General features: G+C 35.9%; 2 protein-coding genes and 1 pseudogene across 2 annotated transcripts; 2 read left to right on the top strand and 1 right to left on the bottom strand.

The window, feature by feature from the left end:
* Positions 1–2,754: 2,754 nt before the first annotated feature.
* Positions 2,755–5,859, top strand: LOC109011708 (annotated as a pseudogene).
* LOC118343725 (protein THYLAKOID FORMATION1, chloroplastic-like) lies at positions 4,082–4,408 on the top strand. The gene has a single exon (XM_035683769.1). It carries the CDS (start codon positions 4,082–4,084, stop codon positions 4,406–4,408), a length of 327 nt encoding a protein of 108 aa, XP_035539662.1.
* A 4,755-nt stretch (positions 5,860–10,614) lies between the features above and the next one.
* Positions 10,615–13,730, bottom strand: LOC109014852 (pentatricopeptide repeat-containing protein At4g14190, chloroplastic). Its single transcript, XM_018997346.2, has 3 exons — positions 13,290–13,730; positions 11,702–12,853; positions 10,615–10,947 (listed from the first exon to the last, which is right to left on the bottom strand). Exons 1-2 carry the CDS (start codon positions 13,674–13,676, stop codon positions 11,717–11,719), a joined length of 1,524 nt encoding a protein of 507 aa, XP_018852891.1. The 5' UTR covers positions 13,677–13,730; the 3' UTR covers positions 10,615–10,947; positions 11,702–11,716.
* Positions 13,731–27,949: the final 14,219 nt, after the last annotated feature.

The following is a 27,949-nucleotide window of genomic DNA, read 5'->3' on the forward strand; positions in this document are numbered from 1 at the left end:
AGAATGATCAAACTAGGGTTGGTTTGAGCGGTTATCTCATAATCTTGTGAATAATAGTGAAAACGTTATGAATAGTAATTAGGGGTGTAAAAAAAACCAGAAAACCTGTTGAACCGAGCCGGACCGAACCAGTGAGTTTAGTCCAGTTTGTAAGTGGTCCTAAACCGGTGTGGTACCGGTTTTCATATTTTGAAAATCGGTTCAAACCGAACCGGACAAGTATATATATTTATAATTTTTTATATTATATTATCTTATATATATTTTATGTTAAATTGTTAATTAATATAACATGAAATTATAATTTTATTATTAAATTAATATAACATGTGATAAAATATAAAATCACTTTTATAATTTTAATATAACATTTGATATAACATATAAATTTTAATCTTGTAATATAAAATTAATATAATATAAAATTTTAATTTTAAACATAAACATTAATATTAAGTTATTAATATAAACTTACTTTTGATATCTATATATATATATATATTACATTTTTGGCATAATAAATTATAATATCTACTTTTTGTAAATATATTTTTACACATTTGATCATATAAACTCATACAAAAAAATTTAAATTCAATACTATATTAGTATATGTTAATTATTATAAAATAATGTACTTATACTATAATAGTTTAGTATAAATAGAATAATAGTTTAGTATATGTAAACATCATATTATTAATAACATAGATAATTTGTAAAAGTGAACCAAACAGTAACTAGTTTTTTTCTATTTCGGTAGTGAATCGATCCGGTATCGGTTTTTAAATTTTCAAAACCGGTGTATACCGCTTCGATTCTAAAATAATGTATAAAATCGGATTGAACCGGACCGGTTATACCCCTAATAGTAATGAAATGATTTGAATTATGTTGTTTTATTGGCTTTTGGAAAAGGTGAGAAAAAATTGAATAAAAATATTATAAAGTTAAAAATTATTTGAATATAATTTCTTAATATTGTTTTCTTTTAAAATTTGAAAAAGTTGAATTGTTTGTGTTTTGTTTGAAAGTTAGAAAAAATTGTATTGTGTTTTGTGTTTGGATAATAATTAGATAATGATTAGATGAAAATGTTGAAATTTTAAAATTGAAAAGTGTTTTGAGTTTGAGTGATGTTTGGAAAGAAAATTACGAAAAGTCTTTAGAATATTTGAGAATATATAAGAATATCTAAGTGTCCAAACAAGCCCAAAGAGTTGTTTGGGAACTTAGATGAGATGATAAATTTTTCATCTCATCTTAGAACTTCTTATAATTTCATTCTCTAATATCACTAAAATACAAAATATTTTTTAATTTCAAATTTTCAATTTTTTCATCTAATCATTACCTAATAATTATAATTTTTCTAAATTTCCAAACAAAACACAAAAAATAATATTACTTTTTCAAATTTCAAAATAAAAATAATATTGAAAAACAATATTCATGCAATTTTCTAACTTTATAATATTTTTATCCATTTTTTTTCTCAAAATTTAATAAAACATCTTAATTCAAACTATTTCACTACTATTCATAGAATTTTCATCTAATCTCATTACTCAAACATGCCCTTAACTCAGAAATGATGCCTCCCATTTGCTTCATTTATTTCTGTGAGCTAGTCCCCAACCCTGTCTACCTTAGTGTCTCCAACCCTCTCCCCCTTGTACTTTCCACTAAGGCTATCAATTTTTGGCATATCCCGCAAGTCCAATATCGAATAATAAGGTTGAGGTTGACATGCTAGAGGATAGAACTTGTTAGGCAAAGAAAACAACAAATCTTACCATTAGTGATTGCATAGTATAATCAAATTATACTCTCATTTAATGTTATCGTTTGAAATATAACCACCGAACAACTTAAGAAATCATAGCATGTGTTTTATTAGTTACTAGCAGCAAATATAAACAACTTAAAGAAACACAACAATAAAAATATGAGAAATGATAATTGTAGTCGTGAGTATACAAGCATTGTGCAATCACTTTGAAAAAAAAATAATAAATAGGGAACCCACATGAAAAAATAATAAGTTTTTCATAGTGAACTCCACTCTTTTTCAAAGTGACTGCACGGCGCTTGCGCACTCTACGACTGTATATAACATTACTCTAAAAATATATCATTAACATGATATTAGTTACCACATCCACAAGTGTTGGTTGCTTGTTAAGATGAAACACTAGAACCAACATAAAACACTACCAGCATGCAGGCAGCATGCTATTAGTTTTTTTAGGAGATAAAATATAAAATTCTCATCTTATCTCATCATTACATTTTTTTTAAATCTCCATATAAAATATAATAAACAATTTAATTTTTTCAAATCTCAAACCTGCCCTTATGATATAAGATAACAAAAGAGAAAAGAAACACTACCAGCATGCCATTTCAAGGTTCTTTGGGCTCAACTAGCTAGTCATGCCAGGGGCTAAGCAAATGAGTTGTTTCTCATTATCATGTCCCTAGAAGTCTTTTAACTTACCTTAATTTTACTGCTAGAGAACACAGTTCACCCTAGATTCATCTGTCTCAAATAATTTGTTAGTGTTTACAAGATGTCAATGCTTTTCCTCTTTGATTTCTATTAATCTGATTACTATATCATCTATGTTAAATAAGCCAAGACTAGCCTAGTCTCTAGAAACAACCTCATCGTATATAACACTACCAAAGAATCAAACCAGAAAAATAAACTTTGAAAAAAAAATCACATAAAAAATAACCCAAAGAGAAAACTAGAGCTTGAATTTACCCTTGATTCGAAATTAACACGAGGTGAGATAGTGAGGGACGAAGGATGTGTAGGGGGCTCACAGTGATGAAGGTGGTGCATCGTCCATGGAGGATTGACTAACTCAAGGGTGCTGTTGCCATATGCTTAATTGGGTGGAAGCCTAAGATGTAATTTGTGGGCTTAGCCCATATTGGTTGAACGCCCATTAGTTCAATCATTTGTTTCTTTACCGGTGTTGATCGTAGGCTTTGTAGAAAATCATCCTTAAGCTTAATACAATAGATTTTTCAGTTTCTCTCTTCTCTTGGAGGCATGGCCAACCTCGAATTTGACCAATTTTATTGCAATTTCTCATATTTTCTATCCATCCAAACATCTTCCATCGAGTGCGTTATAAATTGGTATCAAAGAAGTTGATCCCAAAATGGCAGATCTATGTGATACTGAATTGCATCTCTATTTTGAAAATTATCATGCTGCCCTTAAGAATGAATTTCTTAGGGTTCCAGGAGAAAAAGTACTCACTCGTGAAGTTCTTGCTGGAAAATAAAGAGTTACAGATCTTGATTCAGCCCTCTTACACAATCTTTGACGTGAAGCTAAGTATTGAATATGCTTACGGGGGAGAGATATATCCATTGGAGCAGTAATAATTGATATACAATGGTATTTGCTTGAAAGATGAGCAAACCGTGACTGAGACCAAGGTGTATAGAAAGTGGTTTTATCTTCTTTATTGGTTTGGGCTTAATGGAAATAGAAGAAGAAAAGGTAGTAGTTGCCGAAGCAAACACAACAATCATGAAAGATATTGAAAGACAAAAAAATCTGCAGAAGAAAAAGAAGACGAATCATCTACATTGCTGTTGAAGACTAACTTACTAGTAAGGACTCCAAGAAGAAAGGAACAGAACCATGGAAGCTTTTTGGTCTGTAATATTCCACTGGATTGTAGACCAGAACTTCACATTCCATTTGAGAGATTCAGATTTGTTAGGGATGGGTGTATTCCCAAGGACTACTACTCAGGGCAACCTCGAGGATTGGCAATTTCATTTGAACATCGAAAATGCTGGCGATTGTGGCATAGTTGCTGTATACCCGAACAAGTTATGGAGGTTTTGTGGTCACCTCTTGTGGTTTCACAGGAGGAGTACAAGAACAGATTGTGTATGGGAGGATGAAATAGGACCATTTCATTACCAAGGTCAGCTTGAAAGGGTGCCCATTATTTCTGATACAAAGTTGAATCTCCTTAAGGCGTATGATCAGCCTATTCCTACTGTCTATAACAATGTGCTTCAGGAACTTACTGTCTAGGAACATTTGATGAGGTACAAGAGAATATACCAATATGACCCTGTGTTCGCCCTTGGTTTTGTTACCGTGTTTGATCAACTCATCGAGGGATATCCTAGTGATGAGGACCGAGATGCCATCTTCCAAGCATACATAAGGACATTGAAGGAGGACCCAGATCAATATAGAATTGATGCACAAAATTTGGAAGATTGGGCTTGGGCTCAGATTGGGGGTATTGAAGGAGAAGTTGAGGGGATATTGAAGGACATCGCAGAAAGAGCTAGGGGTAAGAAGAGTTTCAGCTACAACCGTTTCTTTGCTGGGGATATTGAAGGTCAGCTTGAAGGTGCATAACTTGTTCCTTACTACCTAGTATTAATGTTGGGAATGATTAATTTTGTCACAATCTTGATTCTGGAACTTTTAATTTTTGATTTGGATGAGCTAAGTGATCTATATGCTCATAGTGAGCTGGGATTGTATGGTAAGAATGGGTGTCTGGATTTTGTGCCTAACTTGTTCGATAAAATGCATAAGCGAGATTTTATTTCTTGGATTTGGAATAGGTGCTTGCAGCATTTCCTCTTAAGCTATACCAGGCTTCGCTTTTGTTCCTCTACACTCGTTTGGCATTGCGAGAAAATATTTTGAGAGTGAATGGAAGTGATATTCATCCATGCTGGATATACCATCCCTACTGTGCTATGCTTATGGCCCTCATTAGTCTCAAATGGGGGACTAGAGGACAACCAAATTGTGCACAAAGGCAGAGAGGGGTTCAACGTTTCCTACAATGGGCTGTGATGCAAGGAGTTGCGATGCTTTTGCAAAATAGATGTCAACGCCAAAGACTTTACACTTGTATTGCATTGAATGTGGTTGTTTCTGAATGGCAGGATCCTTGGTTCTAACCAGCGTTGTCTAGCACGAATAAATAAATAAGGTGCAGTACTAGTTGTAATCGTGACAGTGCTGGAATCCACTGCACATATGAGAGATGGTATGCAGAGATGAGCTCTAGCAGTGGCATGCTTGGTGAGGAAATAATTTCCTCCGGCAATGAAAGCGTGCTTGTGCCCCAACTTACTGTTTTTGGCTGTGAAAACATGAAAACTGGAGATCTTTCCATTCCATGTGTCAACGGTATAATGAGGCTTAGTGTGATAGATCAACTTGTCGACAAGGGTGCCATTAGTGATCTATTTTCATTATGTTATGGTGGGATGGATGTAGGCGGGGGGGCCATGATACTTGGTGGTATTTCTTCTCCCCATGATCTGGTATTTACCCATTCAGACCCTTTTTGCAGTACATATTTTAATATCGAGATGAAAGAAATACATGTTGATGGAAAGCCATTGAAGTTAAAGCCAAGGGTCTTTGATGGAAAGCATGGAACTATCTTGGATAGTGAACTATCTTGGATAGTGGCACTACATATGCTTACCTTCCAAAAGAAACTTTTCATGCATTTAAAAATGTTGTGATGAATAAACATCATCTCCTCAAACAAATCCATGGTCCATACCCAAATTTAATGATTTTTTTTTTTTTTTTTTTTTTTTTCTGGTGCTGGAAGGGATGGTTCCAAACTAATAGCAGTTTTTCCTTTGCCTTCACACATGGTAGTTAGTAATAGAAAAACGTTGTTGCCTTCAAAGAACTACTTGTTCCGGCATACAAAAGTTAATGGGGATCCTTTGCCTTACATCGATTATTATCATTTTTTGCAAATACATTACAGGCCCTTGGAATTCCTCATCTGCCACTTCAACCACCATTGCCAATGCAATTCATACCTTTAGTTCCAGCTGACCGTCAATAGCATGCTACACAAATGTGTCCTAGTGGGGATTTCAAACATCTTAGTGCTTCTCAAAGTCTGTCGTAGGCTTTTTTTAATCCGGGAGGCAAACCACCTGCTAACATTGGTCTTTCATTATCCCAGGGGCAAGTTGTATTGACCTTGTAGGCAAGGCCTTCTAAAGTGGACGATATTATCATACGCCTAATTGGGTGGAAGCCTAAGGTCTAATTTGTGGACTTGACCTATATTTGGTTGAAGGCCCATAGTTCAATCATTTGTTCCTTTATAAGTGTTGATTGTAGGCCTTGTATAAAATCATCCAGAAGCTTAATACAATAGATTTTTCATTCTATTTTCTTCTCTTGGAGGCAATGTCAACCTTGAATTTGACCAATTTTCTTGCACTTTCCCACATTATCTATTCATCCAAACACCTTTCATCTGGTAAGTTACAGTTGTTTTGTGTGTAGGATGTGCATCTCGAATGGATGTGTTTAAATGGAGGATGTACCTCGATGAGAGAACTAATCGATGGCTTCACTCCATGGGTGAATGGAGGAATCAGAAAAACTTAGGAGGACGAAGATGAGTATCGAGTCATTGAGAAAATCTGAGAAGAAAAGGTTGATGTCGATTGGACGAAAAATATGATGATTCCACTGATTTTTCTTTTGTTAAATCGATGGAAAGTAAAAAAAGCATGGGAAGACTTACTTGCATGAGGAAAAGGAAAGGAGAAAGTGTAGTTCAGTTGAGATGAAATAGTCATAAAAATCTAGGATGACTTACAGTACATGTCAAAGATGTTGAACCACGATGCCTAATCCATTGCAGGCCGGTTTTAGGTGATATTAGTCATTTAAAGGATTCTAGTGGCATTTGACTAAAGTACTGCTTAAACAAAATCATTTCCATCTATTTAGGTTATCATATTTATTTTAGAGCATTAGCATCAGCTTGCCCATCCCATTAGCCAAAGTTTGCCTAATATCACACATTTTACCTTTTTCCTATCCCACTCAAAGCATATCATCCACATACACTAATAGAATAATATAGTTGTCAAATGCTGAACATAACAATAGTGGTTTGCCTGAATTCTGGTGTAATATGAACTGTACACGAAGTTGTCAAACTTTATGTACCACTGTCTGGGAGTTTGTTCAGGTCAGTTGCACACAACATTATCAAGGAAAATATCCCTGCGGATCTTATGGTGGCCTTGTCTGGTATGTAAGATAAGCATTTAGCTAATAACTAGGTGCATTTGATGAAAAAAATGTTCAATCTGAAAATAGTAGAAAGTACGTATGTTGCACATCATCTGAATAAGTTTAACACTACTACAAATGAATTGTCATCTATTGAGATCGAGTTTGATGATGAAATCCAAGCATTGATTCTGTTTGCCTCATTGTTGAATAGTTGGGAGGTAATGAGAATAATTGTGATCAATTCTACTAGAAAAACGAAGTTGAAATATAATGATATCCAAGATTTGATTTTTGTTGAAGAGGAGCATCGGAGATATTATGGTGAGACTTTGGGTTTGGGGTTCTACCCTTAACATTGACACTTGGGGGTAGAGGACATGACATGAACTCAAATAGACAAATTCACTTCTTCTCCGGCCATCATTCTCACTCAAACCCAAACTTCACTTTTGATACCAGGTGTTAGGAATGATAAGAGAAAAAGTAATAAAAAATTAGAATCAATTATACACGATCAAGATTTACGTGGTTCGACAATGTGTCTACTACATTCATGGAGCGTAGAGGACTTTATTCAAATGATATTCAAAGATACAATGTGCGGTTGTACAATGGTTTAATATAATATATAGTAAACCTTAATTAATGGGTTGGATTAAGAGCCAAAAACATGTCAAAATTTTTGACGGGGTGAAGCCCCTAGATCCCCATGAAGCTTCTTCATGATCGCCCCGGCTTGGGCTGATCCTTCACTCCATGGCTTAAGCCTAATTGAAAATCCACCAAAAAACCACAACGAAATCTTGTCTAGTTGAGTTATCAAACTGGGCTGCAAAGAAACAGAATCAAGCTCCACATAAACAAGCCCAACAATCGTTGGGCACGCAGGAGACAAAAGTGATAGAAAAGAAGAGTTGGTTTAGGATTATTGAGGAAGAGATACATATCTGCTGGCTCCTTGTTTAGCCTCAAACTCTTAGGAATGCTTGGGAAATAAAATGAGATGAGAATTTTGTAAATAGTAGTAAGATGCTTTGTGAATAGTGGTGAGATAGTTTGAATTAAGTATTTGTTGGGTTGAGAAATGAGAGATAAAAAGTTAAGTAAAAAAGATTATAAAATTAAAATATCATTAGAATATAATTTTTTTAATATAATTTTTGTTTTAAGATTTGAAAAAGTTCAATTGTTTTTTGTTTTTTATTTGAAAGTTTGAAAAAGTTGTAATGATTAATTTGATAGTGTTCGTATTTGAATAATGTTTGGGAAGGAAATGAGATGAGATGAGATGAGATGAAAATTATTTCCAAACATCCTCTAACATTACAAGCCTACAATTCATGTAGTTGTTCTATTCCCAAACTCCAAAAGATTCCGAAGTGGATGAGATCTATGATCAATAATACATGAAGGGTTGGCTGTTCCATAAGGCGAATTAGGCAGTTGCCTAAGGACCTGCAATGAAAGAACGCCCAAAAATACTAAAAGTTAATTAATAATTTTTTTTTTCTAAAAAATTATCTAAACTAAACGATATTAATCTTGAAAATTGAAAAAAAAAACCAATTCTTAACTGCATGGTAAAAAAAAAAAAAAAAGACGTTAACAGACTTTATATAGACTCTACAACTTCACTTAAAAAAACCAAAAGTCACAATAAAATTTCAAAAAAGATGTTTCAATCTATTTGTCAAAAAAATTTTAGAACATTTCAAAAACTCTCCTTTTATACTTAAAATTTACAAATTTTATTTCATCCCTCTTATACTCTAGACGCTAGACTATAGTCTACAACCTGTAATCTCTAACTCTCTTGCATCCATCTTGCTCATATTTGGTACTGGCAGCCTCTCTCATTGCTGCATCGCAATTGCAAACGTTGAGCGACATTTCTGTTGTGCTATGGTCGATGAAGGTAAATGTAAAATTGAAAAATTTGTGTTATATATACAGTAAAATTTTGTGGCAATAAAACAGACACGTGACTTGTCTTCTAGTCTCTAGAACATCTTTTGTTTTCTATTTTTATTGTCTTCTTCTTCAAGACTTCAACCGACCACGACGACCAGAGGTTTCACAATTGATTCACATGGCCCATAGGCCACGTATTCCTTGACTCTTTTTTTTTTTCAAATTTTGTTTTTTTTTTTAACTTCTATAATGTATACTTTATTTCTTGATTTTGAATATTAATATTAATATATTTTATTTTATTATGCAAATTAACAATTTTATATAAAAAGTGGTGCTCATTATATAAAAGTGAATCCCGTTTGTTAAACCATGTTATATTATTTTATGTTAATATTTATTTTATTCTAGAATATTCATAAGCATAGTAAGAATATTCTAACCATATTATCAATTGAGAATGAAATATTAGAAAAACTTGAATATAAAAATTTAATTACCAATTTTGCATCTCAATAAACAAGAAGAATAATTTTTAAATAAAAATATACTTTGATTCAAGAAATATGTCACATTTTAGCTTCTCTCGCCTTTGGCCTCAAAATCTATTGAGCCGGCGCTGGATTCATGCATTTCTTTCATAATTGAAAACCCTGCAGCGAGTAATGTGAGCACAGAGATGGTATTTTTGTTTCGAGAGCAACTGTTTTTTTTTTATCTTTTGTAAAAGAAAAAAACAGGAGCTACTGAATTTTGAGTTCCTGAAGACTGAACAGATTGTTAGCATGAATTGAGTATTCCAGGTGACAGTTCCTTGTTCTATATCATGCTCTTCCAGTAATCAGTATAGCAATGAAACATAAGGATTAGTTGTTTTGTTTTAGATGTCTTGCACGAACAACTTTCAATGGTTCATTATTATCGTTATTTCGATGTTGTAATGCCATTATTTCTCACTAGTTGCCATTTTTATTAGAAGGATTCATAAGATTCAACCGGTTGACATAGGATGACAGAACCAATCAAATGCAGTGTAATAAGAAAAAGAATAACAAACACTTTTAATACTCCTGCTTGCAGAAAACAAAAATGCATGCTGAAATTACTAAAGATGATCAATCAGGTGAGCATGTAAAGAAGATGGCTACCACCCCAGAATGATTTGGGAGAGGCTTGAGAGTATGTCTCATTTACTTGAGGTCGTTTGAGTCATCTCTAGATATGGATTCTAGGGGATTACATTTCGGGAATAGGACGCAGTTAGGAGAGATAAAGAGTTGATTTTTAGGACCTTAACAGTGTAAGACGACAGCTATTGCAATCATATCAGAGCCATTTTGCCATATTTGAGTGAATATCCCTCATTTGATCTTTTCTGGCAAATGTGTATGCTGTCAATTTTTGCAGAACCATCAAGCCTAATCATCAAGAAATTTGGTGCATCGAATAATCTTTAGTCATTCGGTGTAATCATCAGGAATACAGGGGAATCTGATAAACTAATGGTCAACATTAGAATGAAGTTTATTAATTTGGGCTGGGCTCCTCCTACTGCTTGGGAGCTTACGGTTTCCTTCCAACATGAGCGTCAGACTTGCATCACATTACCTCCTGTACTAAAAAAAAAAAGCAGCTAACTGAAGTTTATTTATTTTTGATAAGTACAGCTAACTGAAGTTTATACTATCGAGTTTGAAGTAAATTCAGAAAACAGTTACAAGATACATCTTAAAATACAATTTTACCGGCAACATATGATTGTACACCATCATCAATTTCACCCTACTCCCAACCAACCTACTGCGCCCCATCCCTAACAGCAAGCAACCATCCATGAGCTACACCTACTAGCTACTACGCTACAACCACATTTGTTTTTTTTTTTTATAACTGTGGGCGTCCGGGCCAGCTTACGCACACCTCGACAACCACAGCTTGTGCTTCCTGCCTTTCTGTCCTCGCTGAAATTGAAATGAATGAAGTATGAATACCATCAAAAAGTTCCTTTCAGAAGCAACCACTGAACTTGTCAGGGCTAACACTATGTCACTACCAGATGGCATGTGAACGGTAAATCCTTAACTCACCAACATAACTTCAAGAAACAAGCGTAAAGCCATTACATCGGAGAAGCGGAGTGAAATTCTAATGATCTTAATTGAAAAGGAAACTGAGAAAGGATTTCAAGATAAGCAATGAAAATGAGAAATCTCTCTTTTTTTTGTACCCTTTCCATCAGCCTCTCCTTGAAGAAGAGAAAAGTGTGAAGGCCATCATAGCAATCTTGATTCTTATTATTTAATGAGTTTAATTTGTTAACATATATTATTTAATTATTATTTAATAATATCACAAAGGAGGAGTGGATGATGTGGCTTTATAGGGCTAATTTATCTACTGTCTTCAATTCAAAATAGATTAATGATATCCTTACAACTATTTTACTACCCATTTTACAACCAACCAATAGAGTAGTGCCACTTCATAAAAAATACAGAAGTTTTTTATTTAAATTTTAAATTTTACATAGCTGTCTTCCAGTTAAAACAGACTTGTATAACAATTGTAAAAAAAGTTTGTATGTGTATCAATACCTCTAATAGTAATAGAGTGGAAGAATGGTTGATGATGTGGCTTCATACGAGCAAAGCTCTATATTTGGAAAATATAGTGTATAGATGTAGATTTTGATAAAGGTATCATTGAAGAGCTTACCTCGACTTCATTCAACTAAGGCTTCCCTAAAACCAAATCAATGAGGCTATCATAAGTCCACGTTTGCTGTTCTCTAGCTTGAGGTTCAAGGGAGCAGTATACCTCTTCACAGTTTCTCAGGAAACGCCCCTTTCCAAATGCAGTGAGAACCAGGGGATCAGTGTTCATTTCCACAACTCTGTAGAGATCGCCCGTACTTCTCCATGTTTCTACTTCCCTAGCTCCTTCAAATCCAATCATCATAGCATCAAATAAAATTCCAACAGTAACTATATCGGGCTTCACACAAAGGAATGGTAATTGGTAAAGCAAGGATTTTAGATGAGTGAAATCTTCAATTTTCAAATAAGCCAGCATGAGAATATTTGCAACCGTTACATTCCAAGGAACTTTTGCCTCTTCCATTTCCCTAACAATGGAATCCATACCCCTTCGGCTCAAAAGACTAGCATGAGAAAGAAGACGCAGGCACCAAACAAGATCAGATGCGCCAAACCTTGTTGAAACATCAACTCCCAAGTCATCTAATCTTGAAAACATATAGTTCTCAATATAAACCTCAGCCACTTTCCTTATCACATCATCCTTCAAATGGGTTTTCGAGTTCAAAACTCTTCTAAAAACCTTTTCCATCTTGTCTACGATTCCAAATCTAGCATAAGCCTCAAGCATGGCAACCAAGGTAGATGACTGCAAATCCATCTTTTTAGAAAGCATGGTCTGATATATTCTTTCCATTCTTTTGAGTAACCCAGCTTGTGAAAACTCTTGGATAAGCAAATTATAAGTAATCTGATCAGGTGAACACCCATCTAATACCATCTTCTTAAGACACATACCCATTTCATCATACATATTATATTTCCCGTAAGATTGAATTAACACATCATAGGTATAAGTTTCAGGTGTCACATTGGCTTCTTTCATCTCATTGAGGTAAAATAAAGCATCTTCAAAGCTCCCTTTTCCTGCAAAACCATGAATAATTGAATTATAAGTCTCCAAAGAAGGGATAAGGCCACGGCTTTTCATCTCTCGAAATGTCGACACTGCTTCTTCAATCAGACCCTCTTCACCTAACAGCCCTATTATCTTCTCATAGTAGAATTCATTAATCCGCGATGCCTCAATGTCCTTCCACATATCAAACACCTATTCATACATTTAAAAAGTCAATTGGAGACACGCGAGGAAACCCCCTGCAAGGAGGAAAAAAAAAAAAAAAAATTCCGCCAATGCTCCTCTGGCTGCGGAGAAAACAGACGCAAAGAAATGATATCGAATTTTAGAATACTCGTCCTTAATTAAGATTCTCACGAAACAGAGTTCCGTTTAGTTGAACCTAATAGAGTTACAGGTTGAGTAGTTTTAGTTTATTGGACGAAACACAAGTTACAACCAGAAACATAGAATCCAGAACCATATCTATTCTTTATAACTAACCAAACGTAAAGTTACTAAGAAGGCAATCAAAGATTAAGGTACATATTATCATAACCCTGAAAACCCCAATAGCTATAATCTTGGTGTGCACTTGTGTGGATGCGAGAGAGAGAGAGAGCGAGAGCGAAAGGGAAAGAGAGAGAACCTGAACAATTTCATGGGACCTAGAGGCGTGTTTGAGGAATCTGATGACAGCCCAGAAATGGTCTTCAGTCCAATCTCCATCATCTCTAAGCGTTTGCAACGGGCATGAGTTCTTCTGGCGCAGCTTTGCAAGCAAGTCTCGGAGACTCTCGCGCTCAGAGACTGTGTTGAGAGGAGGGGCAGTGTGCCTTGTCCTTGTGCCATTACCATGTGAGGCTTTTGCACTTGATTGCGCTGTTGAGGGCTGGGCAGAGGAAATGCTAGTTTTGGCGGCCGAGAATGTGAATTTGGAGGAGGCTGCTTTGGTTATGGTTTTAGGGAAGAGGAGGAGGTTGTTATAACTGCAACCGGAGTTGGAAACCGAATTAGGTCTCCATGTGAATGCCATCTTTTGCACTGAACATGAATGGCAATGTAGCTTTCATTCTCCGGCAATTGTCTCTATGTTACCCATAGTCCTTAGAGCAGCCATTTGTATTATATAAAAAATATAAATAATTTGAAGAATTGTTTCGAAAAGAAACTCCATCCGATTATGTAAAATGAAGTGTAAAATACATTTAACTACAGTATCCCGTTACATGTAGCGGGTACTGTTTATCCTGTAAAATTTTTTTATTATTGATATTTTATTTACTCCCTCATTTTTATTTACTTTGATTTGTATCATATAAGCAAATTATTTTTATTGTTCATCATTTAAAACACATATATTTCATTTTCTTCTAAAAAATATCTTGGAATTATTTTTAAACCAATTTTTTCATATTTGATTTTATTTTTAATTTTTATTTGGCTTATATATTTTTGTTTTACGTGTATATAGGACTAAATTATTTTACATTGTATATAAAAATAAATTGTAAATATAAAAAAATATATGGATATTATAAATTTATTGATAGAAATGAAATATTTAAAAAGAATAAAAAAAGAATATTTAAATGATATAGAGAAAAAATAGATAAGCTGATGGATGACATATTGTAAAAATCAGTATATAAAATAGAAAAAGTGAATTTTAATGATATAGTTTAAAAGATAAGATAAAGAATCTATTGTGAATGCTCTTACAAACCCAAATAGATTTTGTTACCCATAGTCCTTACAAACCCAAATAGGTTACCCATAGTCCTTACAAACCCAAATAGATTTTATTACCCACAGTCCTTACAAACCGAAATAGTTTTTGTTATATTGTTTGAATTTTGCCATCTACTTGTTGTCTAGACCAAAGTTTTTAATACCGTGTCAGTGACCATTTGGATTAAAGCATTAAAATGAAATATTTTGATACCAATATCGTATTTAGATAGTCTATATATAATAAATTAATTATATATGTATAAATTATATTTCAAGATAATATTCATGCAAGTATTAAAAAGTTAAAACACATATTTATAAAACTCAATAATACTTTTAAGTTCTCAATTTAACTATTTAAAAAAATAATTACTCATCTTCATCAAGAAAAGAGAAGTAGAGATTTGATTTTTAGTATTTGAGAAAAAGAGATTAAAAAAAGTTAAGAAAATTGTCTTCAGATGTGAGAATTGGAATAAAAATTATAAAAAATTCAGAATTTTTACATTAATTAAAAAAACAATTCGGCCGATATACTGAAACTGGCCGATATTGATCGAAATGCATCGGAACAGCCGATATTTAATCCGGTACGAAATCCCTATCTCACCCATGTCGATTACTGTTCAGTATGGTACATACCGGTTAATACGGCCAGTACCGGTATGGTATTCAAAATATTAGTCTAGACACAACTTGGGAGGAAATTACACCGAACACAATTGATATTACATGATTTTATTTGTAAGATTTAAATTTCAATATTTATTTTTAAAATTAAATTATATCATGTGAGTAATGTGTGATGTAGAGATCTTAAAATAAAGTTATTCAAAATAATTTGCATTTTGAAAGCTTAGATGTTTAGGAAAAGAAAAAGAAAAATAATATTTGTTATTTTAGAGTTTGTAACTCCCGTGCATTTCTTTTGAAAAAAATAGCTAACCTTAGGAGTCCCTTGAATTTGTTTTTGTTTTTTTTTTTGAAGTGAACTCTATTTTTTTCAACTAGAATGTGTGGAGCTTGCACATCATAAGACTGTATTTAGTAATCTGAACAAAATTTAAATTTTGTCTACTCTGTTTTCATTCCCTCCTTCTCATAGTAATTTATGTATGACAATATAGGATCTAACTTGCCTCCTGTTGCAAAAATAACAGGAAATCTTCTGTTATAAAATCCAATGGTTACTCGATCTCTTATGTGCCCGACATATTTCATCAACTATAATTTTTCAACACAAAATAAAAAAATAAAATCATTTATTTACCCATTAAATGCGCTAGTAATTAAGAGAAAAGTCTATCTATCCATTAAACATAGTAACTAGTATCAAAGATATTTAATATTTTTTCATTCTTGTTCGTCTCTTTAAATTTATTTTTAATAAAATTTTGACAAAATTAATAAAAGAATAAAACAACATCTGGCTCTCCAAATTAATGTTGCAGTTTATTCTCAACATGGTTGGACTTTGAGATAAAGAATTGTAGTTTGGTTTTGGTTTGATCAAAATGGGTACCATAGTGGAGGAAAAGAAAAGAGAGAAAATTAAAGGATTTGGCTTGCCAACAGCAACAGTAGCCATTGGATTCACACATGAGATGTCTTGTTATTTTTCCAACAGGAGGCAAGCCGGATCCGACAATATAAATTTCGTTGGGATATATAACCAGTAACCACTATAATGCATGGAGACTGACCATAAGCATAAAAGTGTGATAGGAGGTTAGGACAGTGAACACAAAGTGCTTGATGAAATACCTCAACTAACGTGAGAGCATAGAGAATCTGTTATTTCTGTTATTCCTTTTATATAATGTGTATTACACCAATACATGAGCTATTGTACCGTTGGAGACTAGAGCTTAATAAGGTAGCTTGTGGAAAATGAAAAAAAAAAAAAATACAATTAACTAGCCGTTGTATGAGTCAAGGTGATTGAGAGAATCTTCCATTGATCATGCTTTTGATGTAGCAGTTGTGACAGTTGCTGTTATGTGTGAGTCTTCATTTTGTAACTTTCATTTTGTGTTATTATGCCCCCGCAAATTGTGCCGAGGTACGAGGCCAAGTTTTGTGCGAATATTAGAAATAGCAGGTTGTCCAAACGGCTTGGTAAAAATATCAGCAAGTTGGAGAGAGACAGAGACATGTTGAGTATGAAGGACGCCAAGAGCTACAAGTTCATAAACATAGTGATAATCAATCTCGATATGCTTGCTCCGAGCATGAAAGATAGGGTTAACTGTCATATAAAGTGCACTGATATTATCACAAAGTAAGAGCGGAGTGGAGGTGAGGTGAATACTCAGATCACGAAGTAAGAATGATATCCAAGTTATCTCAACAGTAGTATGGGCAATTGCTCTGTACTCAGCTTCGGAGCTTGATCGGGAAACTATATGTTGCTTTTTGGATACCAGAATATGCAATTGCTATCAAGAAAGACACAGTCTTCGGTGGAGGAATGTCTGGTGAGAGGGCAACTTGCCCAATCTGCAACTGAAAAGGCATGCAGATCTAGTGTAGAATGAGAACTAAAATGAAGACCAAGATAAATAGTACCTTTTAAATACCGAAGGATGCGCTTGTCCATTTTATAATGGGTTTCAGTAGGCGAATGCATAAAGTGAGAAAGAAAATTAACACTGTAAGAGAGGTTAGAACGAGTAAGAGTAAGGTATTAGAGTGCACCCACAATACCGCGGTACTAAGCAGGATCAGGGAAAGGTGTCTGTGAGGTAATTCCTTTGGTCTTGGACATTATGGGAGTACCCATGGGTTTACAGTCACGCATTTTAGCACGTTCTAAAATATCAATAGCATATTTGGTTTGAGACAAGGTAAGTCCATCAGTTGCTAGGATGATCTGAATACCAAGAAAATAGTGTAGGGGCCAAGGTCTTTCATGGCAAACTGATTGTGAAGAGTGGAAATAAATTCATGAAAATAAGCAGAGGAGGAACCAGTCAATAAAATATCATCAACATACAATAGTAAAATAAGAGTAACACGAGAGGAATGACAAATAAATAAGGAAGAATCAGCAGTGCTACAAATAAAGCCATAAGTTAATAAAAAATTGATAATCTTGTCAAACCATGCACAGTGAACCTGTTTGAGACCATAATGAGCTTATTTAACTTGCAAATATAAGAATAGTGCGTTGGGTGAACAAAACCTGGAAATTGTTAATAGATTCATGGAGGACACCATGAAGAGAGGCATTCTTGACATATAATTGACAAATGCTCCAACGGTTGATCAGAGCGAGTGTGATGAAAAATCCGGATTATACATGGTTTGATAATGGGAGAGAAGGTCTCATGATAGTTGATGCCATCTTCTTGATGAAAACCTTTAGCAACTAAATGAGCTTTCAGCCTATCCAAATTGTCATCAGCTTTGAGTTTGGTTTTGAAAACTTATTTACAACCAATGATAGACATGGTAGACGCACGAGGGACAAAAGTCCAAGTATTATTCACACGTAATGCCTGTAATTCATCATGCATTGCTTGTAACTAACTAGGATGTTTGAGAGCAGAGCAGATTGATTTTGTCTCTATGGGAATGGAAGGGAGGTGATGCAAGTGAGCATATTTGGGGTTAGGCTTACGAATGCTGGGTTTAGAGCAGGTAACAATGGTGTTATAGGAGGCCACTAACGAAGTGGTGGAAATGTCAGTAGGTGGAATGGGCGCAGTAATGGGCGGATCAGCAATAAGTAAAGGGGAGGATGGTAGAATACTGGCGCTAGCAGAGGGTGTTTCAGGTGCAGGGGAAGGTGCGAGAGTGGATGGGTGTGGGAGGGGAAGGGGAATATCCTTAGCTAGGGTGGAGATAGATGATACGGGTACGGTGGAGTCATAAACAAGTAGTAGGAGTAATCCACATGTCAAAGGTGGAGAGAACAAGCTCGTTGGAGGAAGGTAGGTGGAGGTTCCCAGGCTGTTTAAAAAGGAAGGTAGACTCATCAAAGACAACATTCTGTGAGATGAGGGTACGGCTAGATGTAGGGTGATAACATTTATACTCTTGATACTTATTGCTATAACCCATAAAAACACACGGCAAAGTTTTAAGGTCAAATTTATTCTATTTGGTATCCCATGTGTAGGGGAAGCATTTTGATCCGAAGACATGTAGGGAACTGGAGATATGATAGGATCCGTAGAGTATGGAAAAGGGTGATTGTAATTTGATGGTGGTGGACTTACATGAGCTGGACCCCATAAGTCACAATAAATTTTATCAAACACAACATCAGTAATGTTGCAAGAAGGTAAAAATGGTAGTTTGCAAAACTTGCCTAATTGGCAATTGTCACAAAAGGAAAATCTTTTATTAGAACCAAAAATTTGATAAAGTCCTTTGGATTTTAGGACTTGTAAAGCAGAGGTCTGAAGATGTCCCAAGCACTGGTGTCACACGTCTTTAGAGACTCGTCGGAAGCATGTGGAGAAGTGAACTTGGTAAGGGGGGGACACGATGTAGAGGTTACCCTTCCGTTGTCCAATTAACAGGACACTGTTGGTCTATCGTTCCTTAGCAACAAAACCAACACCATAAAATTCACAATTATAGAGATAATTAGTATTAAGTTGCCCAATAGATAAAAGATTTTTAGCCAAGGTAGGTACTAATAAAACATTGTGTAATTTAATCTTAGTAGTACAATTATCAAGATAAGTATTACCAATATGAGTAATAGCATGAAAGCTACCATCACCAATAATAACAGAATCATTACTAAAATAGTGGCAAATATTTTCGAGTATACCTGGGTTGCCGATCATGTGAGCTGATGCCCTAGTGTCAGCAGTCCATTCAACATCATGAGAAAGATTCTCAAGTGTCATTGTAGCAAGGGCCTGAGGAATATCATCAGTTTGGTAAGAATGATTGAACCTGTTCCAACACTGATGGAAACCAAGATGGGCCTAGTCTTAAAGATCATTTGCAACTTCCAGATGAGCCAAGAAGATCAAGGAGACAATGCAAAGATTGATGCAATCCACTTGGGACAAGTTTAGCAAGAGCCCAACATTCAAGATGGGGCTTGAAGGATGAAGATCCAATTTTAATTCATTCGATCAGCTACGGAAGATGGCAACGACAAGACTTAAAGGCTTTAGGCTCTTGAAGGGTTTCAACTTATTTAATTCATTTAAAGAACTTATTTTATTAGTTTAGAATAATTGACTTTATTATGAGAAGCACTTAAGGGGGCCTATGCAAGGGCATGTTGGAAAAATTATTATTTTATTGAACTAGGGTTAGGGTTACTGTAGCACGCACTGTAGCCGCGACACTGTTCATCCAGGAGCACTTTTGGAAGATGGGGGTTTATTTTGGCTAGGGTTTCATTAGGTTTTGCTTTAAATACTTTATGTAACCTCATTCTAATCAATTTATGAAGTTTATGAAATTTGATGAATTTATTCATTGTGAGTTGAGTTTTACTCCTCTTGTTCTTAATTGAACTTTTGAACTTATCAAAGGTAAATCACAACCTTTGTGGCGTTCCTCCTTTGTAATCTGGGTTCTTGAGACGGGTTCTTTAATGGGTCTAGATTTTAATATAATCTAGGTTCTTGAAACAGGTTCTTATCGGGTCTAGATTCTCCATCCTTTGACTTGATTTTGGCTTTCTTGGAGAGTTTTCAAATTAATTGTGGGTTTAAGGGAATTCATTCCCATGGGTTCATATCAAACACTTAAGAGTAGCATGTCCTTTTGTTCCACAAATTTGGCATATTTCACAATGGGAGGAGTCACAAGCCTTGTTATTGGGATAGTCAACAAATTCACGTGTGTTAGACCCACCATGGGGTTCGTCAAAACACACGTTTTGTCCTCCAGCCCCAAAGTTGGTCCTAGTTGACTGGTTGGAGGGTTGAAACCCACATCCCTTCAAGGAGAAGGACTGAGGCTGAGAATGATGGTTGCTGCGGTGATCATTGGTGTTCAGGGCACCACTTCTCTATCCATAGAATGCAAAGGAATTAGTGGAATCATGAAGTGAGGATACGATTTCATACCATTAGAGCAGAAGGAGTAGTTCAGCGTAGGAAGGCATGGGTGGTTTCAAAATCGCTGTCGTGAAGGGCTCGTACATGGCTCCGAGGCTATTCAGCAACAAGAAGACTTCATCTTGTCTTGCACAAGGCATCCGATCGAAGCAAGGTTGTCACACAATCATTTGAATCGGAGGTGATTGGCCAGCGGTGTCGTAGGCTCCTTGTGCAGGTACGTGAGTTGTTGAGTGAGATGAAACTCCCTTTCTTGGGAGTCATGCGCATAAGCCTCTTTGAGAGCCACCCAAACATTGTGAGTAGAATCAAGCCCCACAACGAGGCCGAGTGTTTATTTAGATAATGTGCCTATAATCCAACCATGGAGCAATTAGCCCGATTTGTGCCACTGGAGGAAGGCTAGAGTGGGTTCGGATTTGCTCAAACTAGAGGCAACATCAATGGGGTTGGATAATTCTAGAAGTGGTGATGCATCTATGAGATGCTCAACAAGGTCTTGGCTCTAAGCCAAGGCCAAAATCTGTTCACGCCACAAAGGATAGTTGGTGTTGTTGAGCTTCAAGGTAACAAAGTTACCTACATTAAGGGCGATGGTAGCCTTGGGAGGAAGACTCTTCTCTCACAAGAGCTTTGGTACCATAAAGATAGTGAACACAGTGCTTGATGAAATGCCTCAACTAACGTGAGAGCATAGAGAGTCTATTATTCCTTTATATAATAAGTAATATACCAAGACATGAGCTATTGTACCGTTGGAGATTAGAGCTTAATAAGGTAACTTGTGAAAAATGGAAAACAAATACAATTAAATAGCCGTTGCATGAGTCAAGGTGATTGGACCGGAGAATCTTCCATTGATCACGCTTGGGAGGTAGCCGTTATGACTGCTTTATTAGGAGGCTTTCTTGAAACTAATACCCTGATTTCTTTTGTTGTTGATGTCTAGAGACACGATACTTCATTGGATCCCCTCAAATCCACTTTCTTTTCAACCAATAAACATAATGATTTTTGTGGAACTCATTACAATTATTAAAATAAAGTCAAAATACAAATATTTTGGTTTTATGTTTACCAACTTTATATCACTGGTGTGTGAGTCCCAAAAATAGGATCGCAAACACTTTTTTCGAGAAAAAAAGAAAAAAAGAAAAAGCAGCTGAGTTGCATTATGTACTACTACACATTCATGGCACTTTCGTCTCATCGCGTTGATTTGGCATTACTTATAAACTCTTAGGAGATGTTTGGATTTGAAGATGATTTGAGATGACTTGAGATGAGTTGAGATGGATTGTGAATAGTAATGAGATGAGTTGTGAATAGTAGTCAACCAGCCTTATCTCTTAAATGGGAAGATGTGATTATAACAAAATAGCACACATTTGCATTTTCTCTAAAGATAATAAAAGTTTAGGCTAATGAGTTAAAAAAAAAAAAATCATTTTTGTAGCTTTCGGCCGAAGACGTTAAATGGAAACAAGGAGATTCAGCAACTACGATAGAGATCATCACTATTCATACACTAAGAAGAGATACGTACAAAAACCGGACATGTTTTAGATTACTTCATTTTATTTTTACTTAAACCCATCCTATATAGAAATTGGAAGCTTTGTTGTTTTGTATCGGCAGACTATCGTTTTAATTCATCAATTTTTCAAAACTTTTAATGGATTAATTAAAGTTATGAATTTGTATATTAATGTGATGTTATTAATGCATTAAGTAATAGGAAAGGGCAGGGAGAGGAGGGTACCTAATTATGTTGTTACCAAGAGCAAAGAGTTTTATTAGGACGATCATGAAGAATATTGGCCAGTTCTGGTACAAGTGCAAATTAGAGACACAACATCTTCATAAATTGGTTAATCAGATCGATAAACACATGCCGTAAGGCTTTAGTTGGGAGTTTGGTTGTTCACTTTTCTCTCCTATACTTCTAGATGCTTTCTTCTTTACCTCCTAAGATATTGATATGGGCACATTTCATCTTTAAACTACCAAGAACTAGTTAGCAAGTAACACCCTCGTCAAGATATGGCAATTAGGATAACGAAAAATAGCGATTCGCGCGGCGTAATCTTGATTCTAAAGATCTTCTTGTATGGTTTTGTTTGAAGAGAAATTCTATTTGCAGTCCTTATTTGGGGACTGTATGTGCAAGCCCTTCATTAAAAGAAAAAAAGTACTATTTTGATAAGGATATTATTGTAATTTTAAAAAAATTTAAAGATAAAATTAACTAAACTTACAATGTAGTCCCCATTTAGAGATTGTTCGTAGCATCGCTCTTGTTTGAAAATTAGTTATAGGGTCATAGGCCGCCGAGAGTGGCCCCCTTGAGGATTCTTGTCGAGAAGTGCAAAATGTACTTTTTATTTTGTAATTTTTTTAAGTATTTTTTAAATCCCTTTAATTTTTTTAAAAAGAAAAATATTAAAAAAATCATTTAAAAACACTTCTTTAAAAATTAAATAAAAAAAAATGGAATCGCTAGTTTTTGTCAGGATGCATCTTTGGTGGATGCAACATTTTCCTTAGCTATATATTGTTGGACAATGTATCCATTTTCTTAGTTTCAAGTGCAAAGTGCAAAGTACAAAATATTAATTTGAGACTTTAGGGATAATAACTACTACATATAATCCTTAGATTCAAATCTCTCCATGCAAACATTTTTTATTTTTTTTTAGAAATGATAGTTGCAGTTGTGCGTAAGCACCACACAATCACTTTGAAAAATGTGAATAAATACGGGACCTACATGGAAAAAATTAATTTTTTAATAGAAAATCCTACTCTTTTTCAAAACGATTTTACGGTGCTTGTGCACTCTACGATTGCATGTAGCATTACTCTTTTTTTTTTTTTAATTGCAACTCTTATTGTATGTACATGCATTGTCTTTGTGTGAAAGAATTAACAGGGCATCGCATCTTCATGGATAGGCCTCCTAGATAATGCTTGGGAGTATTATCGGTCCATAGAGCATTATACACACCAATACTTCATCTTTAGCTCTTGTTGGTCGAGCCTGCAAGATGTAGTGCGTGATAGTATTATTTGATCCATAGGTCATTTGCCTATTTCTGGTCGAATCCTAAAGATGAAGTATTGGTGTGTTAAAAAGTTTAAATGAAGTACAATTTGCCTTTTTGTTCTTGGCTTCTTTCCGTTCCTTTGTTTTTTGGGAAGGTTAATGCCCAATCTAGTACTGCTTATTGGCCAACCCAACAGTATATGTGTGCCGCCATTTGCATTGACCAATCTGTTGATCTACCACATTCACAACCCACCCTCCATTTTCCACAAACATATGTATAGAGAATTTGAACACTTAGTGTTTGTATTGAAAACTTCTATCACACTATGTATTATAGAGGAAGTTCCTATTTATACATATCTACTTGTATGGACAAGAAAGGAAAGAGCAATTGATTTGCTCTACTGTACATAGTAAAACAAATTGATACATGATGAGCTAAAAATATGGAAAGTAAATACAATTGACTGCGCAATGTTTGCTAGGCAAAGATCAAGGAAAAACTGATTTGCAATGATCAAGGCTGATTTGTTATGATCATCTATTACACCCCCGCAAGATGGTGCTCCCATCAGCGACACCAATCTTGGAACGTAGAAGCTGGAATCGCGGACAAGATAGTGCCTTAGTCATTAAGTTAGCAAGTTGATCCTGAGTGGATACATGTGCAACTTGAAGTATACCTTTCCTGACATAGTCTCACAAAAAATGTAAATCGATTGCAATATGTTTCATCTGAGAGTGAAGCACTAGATTCAAACTTAACTGTGTAGCACCGACGTTGTCACATAAGATTTTTGGAGTAGACGGAAAGATGACACCAAGTTCACAGAAAAGGGATTGGAGCCATGCAATTTCAGAGGTGGCACTCGCAAGTGCCCTATACTCCACTTCGGTGGAAGAGCGGGCTCACTATTTTTGAGTGCACCAAGAAATGGGATTGACACCAAGAAAAAATATTTATGCTGAAGTACAAGTGCAATCATCAAGGTTTCCTCCCCAATCGGCATCTGAGAAGGTGAGGAGCTAAGGAGTGGATGAACGACAAAAGTGGATGCCATGATAGAGAGTATTTTTGAGATACACGAGGAGCCTCTTGACTGCAGCCCAGTGACACTCCTATATGTAGTGCTGACAGCGCCACTTGAACCATCATCTAGTTGAAGTCGACTTGAGGTTGCCAGAGGAGTGGTGAAATCTTTAGCACCATCCAACTTGTTTTGAGAAGAAGCTCACACATGTATTTGTGTTGTGTGAGAAATAAGCCATTAGTTGTGGGGATTACTTCAATACCTAGAAAAAAATGAAGGGGCCCGAGGTCTTTCAATGAGAACTGAAGGCCAAGCTGATGAATGACTTTAGAGATGAACTTAGAGTCATTTCTAGTGAGAATTAGATTGTCGACGTAAACAAGAAAGTATGCCATTGATATTTGTTGATTGTAGATGAACAAAGATGGGTCAGATGCAGACTTTATAAAGCCAAAACTGCAGAGGCAGTCATGAAGAGCACGATACCAAGCCCACTGCACATGTTTCAGTCCATAGATGGGCTTTTGAAGATGGCAAACATGCTGAGGGCATGAGGCATCAATAAAGCCTACATGTTGCACCATGAACACATCTTCATTGAGGGTACCATGCAAAAAGGCATTATTAATGTCGAGTTGGTGAATGGACCAACCATTCATCACAGCAAGTGAGAGTATGATGCGTATGGTGGTAGGTTTTACAATTGGGGAGAATGTTTCTGTGTAATCAACTCCCAGTCTTTGATGAAACCCCTTGGCAACTAGACACACTTTGTAGTGGTCAATGGAGCCATCGGATTTTCTTTTGATGCGGAACACCCATTTTGAGCCAACTAGGTTCTATCGGAGATGAGGAGCAACCAACTTCCAGGTGCCATGCCAAACAAATGCTGTGAGTTCATCACTCATGGCTTGACGCTAGTGAGGGTCTTTTAGAGCTTGTTGAATACCAGTAGGCTCTAAAGCTGGAGGTAATGGATGTTTGGTAGCCATGAATAGCCTCTTGGGTTTATGGATGTTATTTATGGAGCGTCTAACCATGTGAGAAGGCTAAGGTGGTCTGGGTGCAACATCCTTTTCAGTAGCTAAATTAGGAGAAGCCATGGGTGTAGGTACCTCATCATGTAAAGGCTGCGCAGGGGAGACACTAACACAAGGAGGTGACGACGTCTATTGACTAGCAGCTTCCAACAAGGAACTCGAGGCAGCTTGACAATGGATGGTTTCTTGGATTGAGTTGGCATATGAGCATAAAGAATTAAAAGCTTAGATGAGGAGTACTCAGGCTGAGAGAGTGGAGTAGTGGGAGGTTTGTGAGTGTGAGGAAAAATAGTCTCATCAAATCGAACATGAAGAGACAAGAAAATTCGACTAGTGTTGGGATCTAAGCACTTGTACGCACTCTGTGAGGTGGAGTAGCCAATAAAAATGCATGGATGAGACTTAGGATCCAGTTTATGTTGAGAATAAGGTTTGAGCCAGGGAAAGCACTGACATCCAAAAATTTGAAGTTTGTGGTAATTGGGACTAGATTTAAACAAGACCTCAAAGGGAGATTTGAGAGAGTGTAAAGGGGTTGGCATTCGATTTATCAAGTAAATCGAGGCTTGAAAGGCCAAATTCCAGTATGATGGTGGAAGTTTTGCTTGGTGGATTAAGGACATGCCTGTTTCCACTATATGCCGATGGTGGCATTCAACCACTCCATTTTGTTCTGGAGTGTGAGGAGCTACCGTTAGGTGATTGATTCCATGTTAGCTAAGATAGCCTTTAAGAGCAACAAATTCCCCCCCATTATCAGAATATAGATTTTTAATGGGTAAGAAAAATTGCTTTTCAAGAATGGCTTTTAGTTGGGGAAAAATTGTTGAAACTTTAGATTTTAATTTCATGGAAAAATACTAGCAGTACTTCGTAAAGTGATCAACAAAAGGAACGTAATAGCGATATCCTTCAAGAGATGTGTGAGGGTCAAGACCCTAGACGTCTGTGAACAAATATTCAAGAGGCAAGGAACTGGAAATGGTAGAAGCATGAAATGGGAGTTTATGACTTTTATTAATAGAAAATGTAGAACATAAAGATTCAGAGAGTTGATTATTTGAAGGTAATTGAAACTTGTTGATCAAATGATGAACAAGAGGCCGAGAGGGATGACCCAAATGGTTATGCCCGATCTCTGAAGAAACACATTCAGTAGAAAATGCTGCCTTCGAAGTGCCATTACTGTAGGAGGAAGTAGATAGTTTATAGATGCCATTGTCACATTGTCCTTGCATTAGTATCAACCTTGACCTCGGATCCTTCACAAAAAAAATGATAAGGGTGAAATTCAAGAGCAAGATTATTGGTCTTGGTGAATTGATGGACAAATATTAGAATTTTATGAATGCTAGGAACACACAATGTGTTGGTGAGAGTGACATTTCTAGTTGGTAATCGAAAATTCATAGTGCCAACATGAGAGATTTTCAAACCTGATCTGTCGCCTATTATGACCTTGTCAGTTCCACCATATTCAAAATGGATAGAGAGCTTGGACATATCGAAGGTGATATAATGCGAGGCGCCAAAGCCAACAACCCAAGACTTATCCATCAAAGAGCCAATGGCAGCACAATTGACTTTGGTGAAGATGGAGTCCAGAACTTCTTGCATTGATGAGCTGTGTGACCAGAGATAGAGTAGAATTGGCAAACCACAGAATTCTTATTGGAGGAGTGACGAGAATGTTGTGGCTAAGAGGGTCGCTGGTTGGGCCGTAAGTGATTTATGGTGTATTCTATGTGAGGGAGAAGAAGACTTCTTTTGGTGATAGTCTGCAGTGGCAATAGTATTTTGCTACAGTGTCTCAAGTCATTTGAGATAGGTTTCATGACTAACAAGTAGGTCATGAAGTTCTTCAAATGTGAGAGGAGTTTCACGAGTGCAAATCGGACCTGCAATAACACGGAAATCAAATCCAAGGCAATTGAGAATATATAGCGTTAAATCATCATTCGTGAGAGGAGAATCAACCAATGCCAGTTCATTAGCAGTGGTTTTTATTTGCTGGAGATATTTAGTGACGGTTTTGGAGCCATGAGTCAAGGAAGTGAGAGTATCCTTGAGTTTCATCACTCTCGTACAAGAGCGATTTGCATAGAGACGAGTCAATTTGAGCCAAGCTTCTCTTGAAGTGCCAGAGGAAGTGATCAAGGGCATGATTCTTTTAGAGACGGAAGCAAAAATACCATTAAGTAGAAGTTTTTCTTGATGAATCCAACGACTGCGAGTAGCACGAGCTTCAGCAGTTGGGTTAGTCCCAAGTATAGGACACAGATTAGATCCATCGATAAAGCTTTGAAGATCATACCCAATGACAAGGCTGTCAAGTTGGGCACACCATGCAGGAAAATTATAGGAGTTGAGCTTGTAGGGAAGCAGAGCATGGGCGTTAATGGCAACAATATTATTGC

The sequence above is a fragment of the Juglans regia genome, chromosome 12 (genome assembly GCF_001411555.2).
Source record: "Juglans regia cultivar Chandler chromosome 12, Walnut 2.0, whole genome shotgun sequence".
In the NCBI taxonomy this organism is placed as follows: domain Eukaryota; kingdom Viridiplantae; phylum Streptophyta; class Magnoliopsida; order Fagales; family Juglandaceae; genus Juglans; species Juglans regia.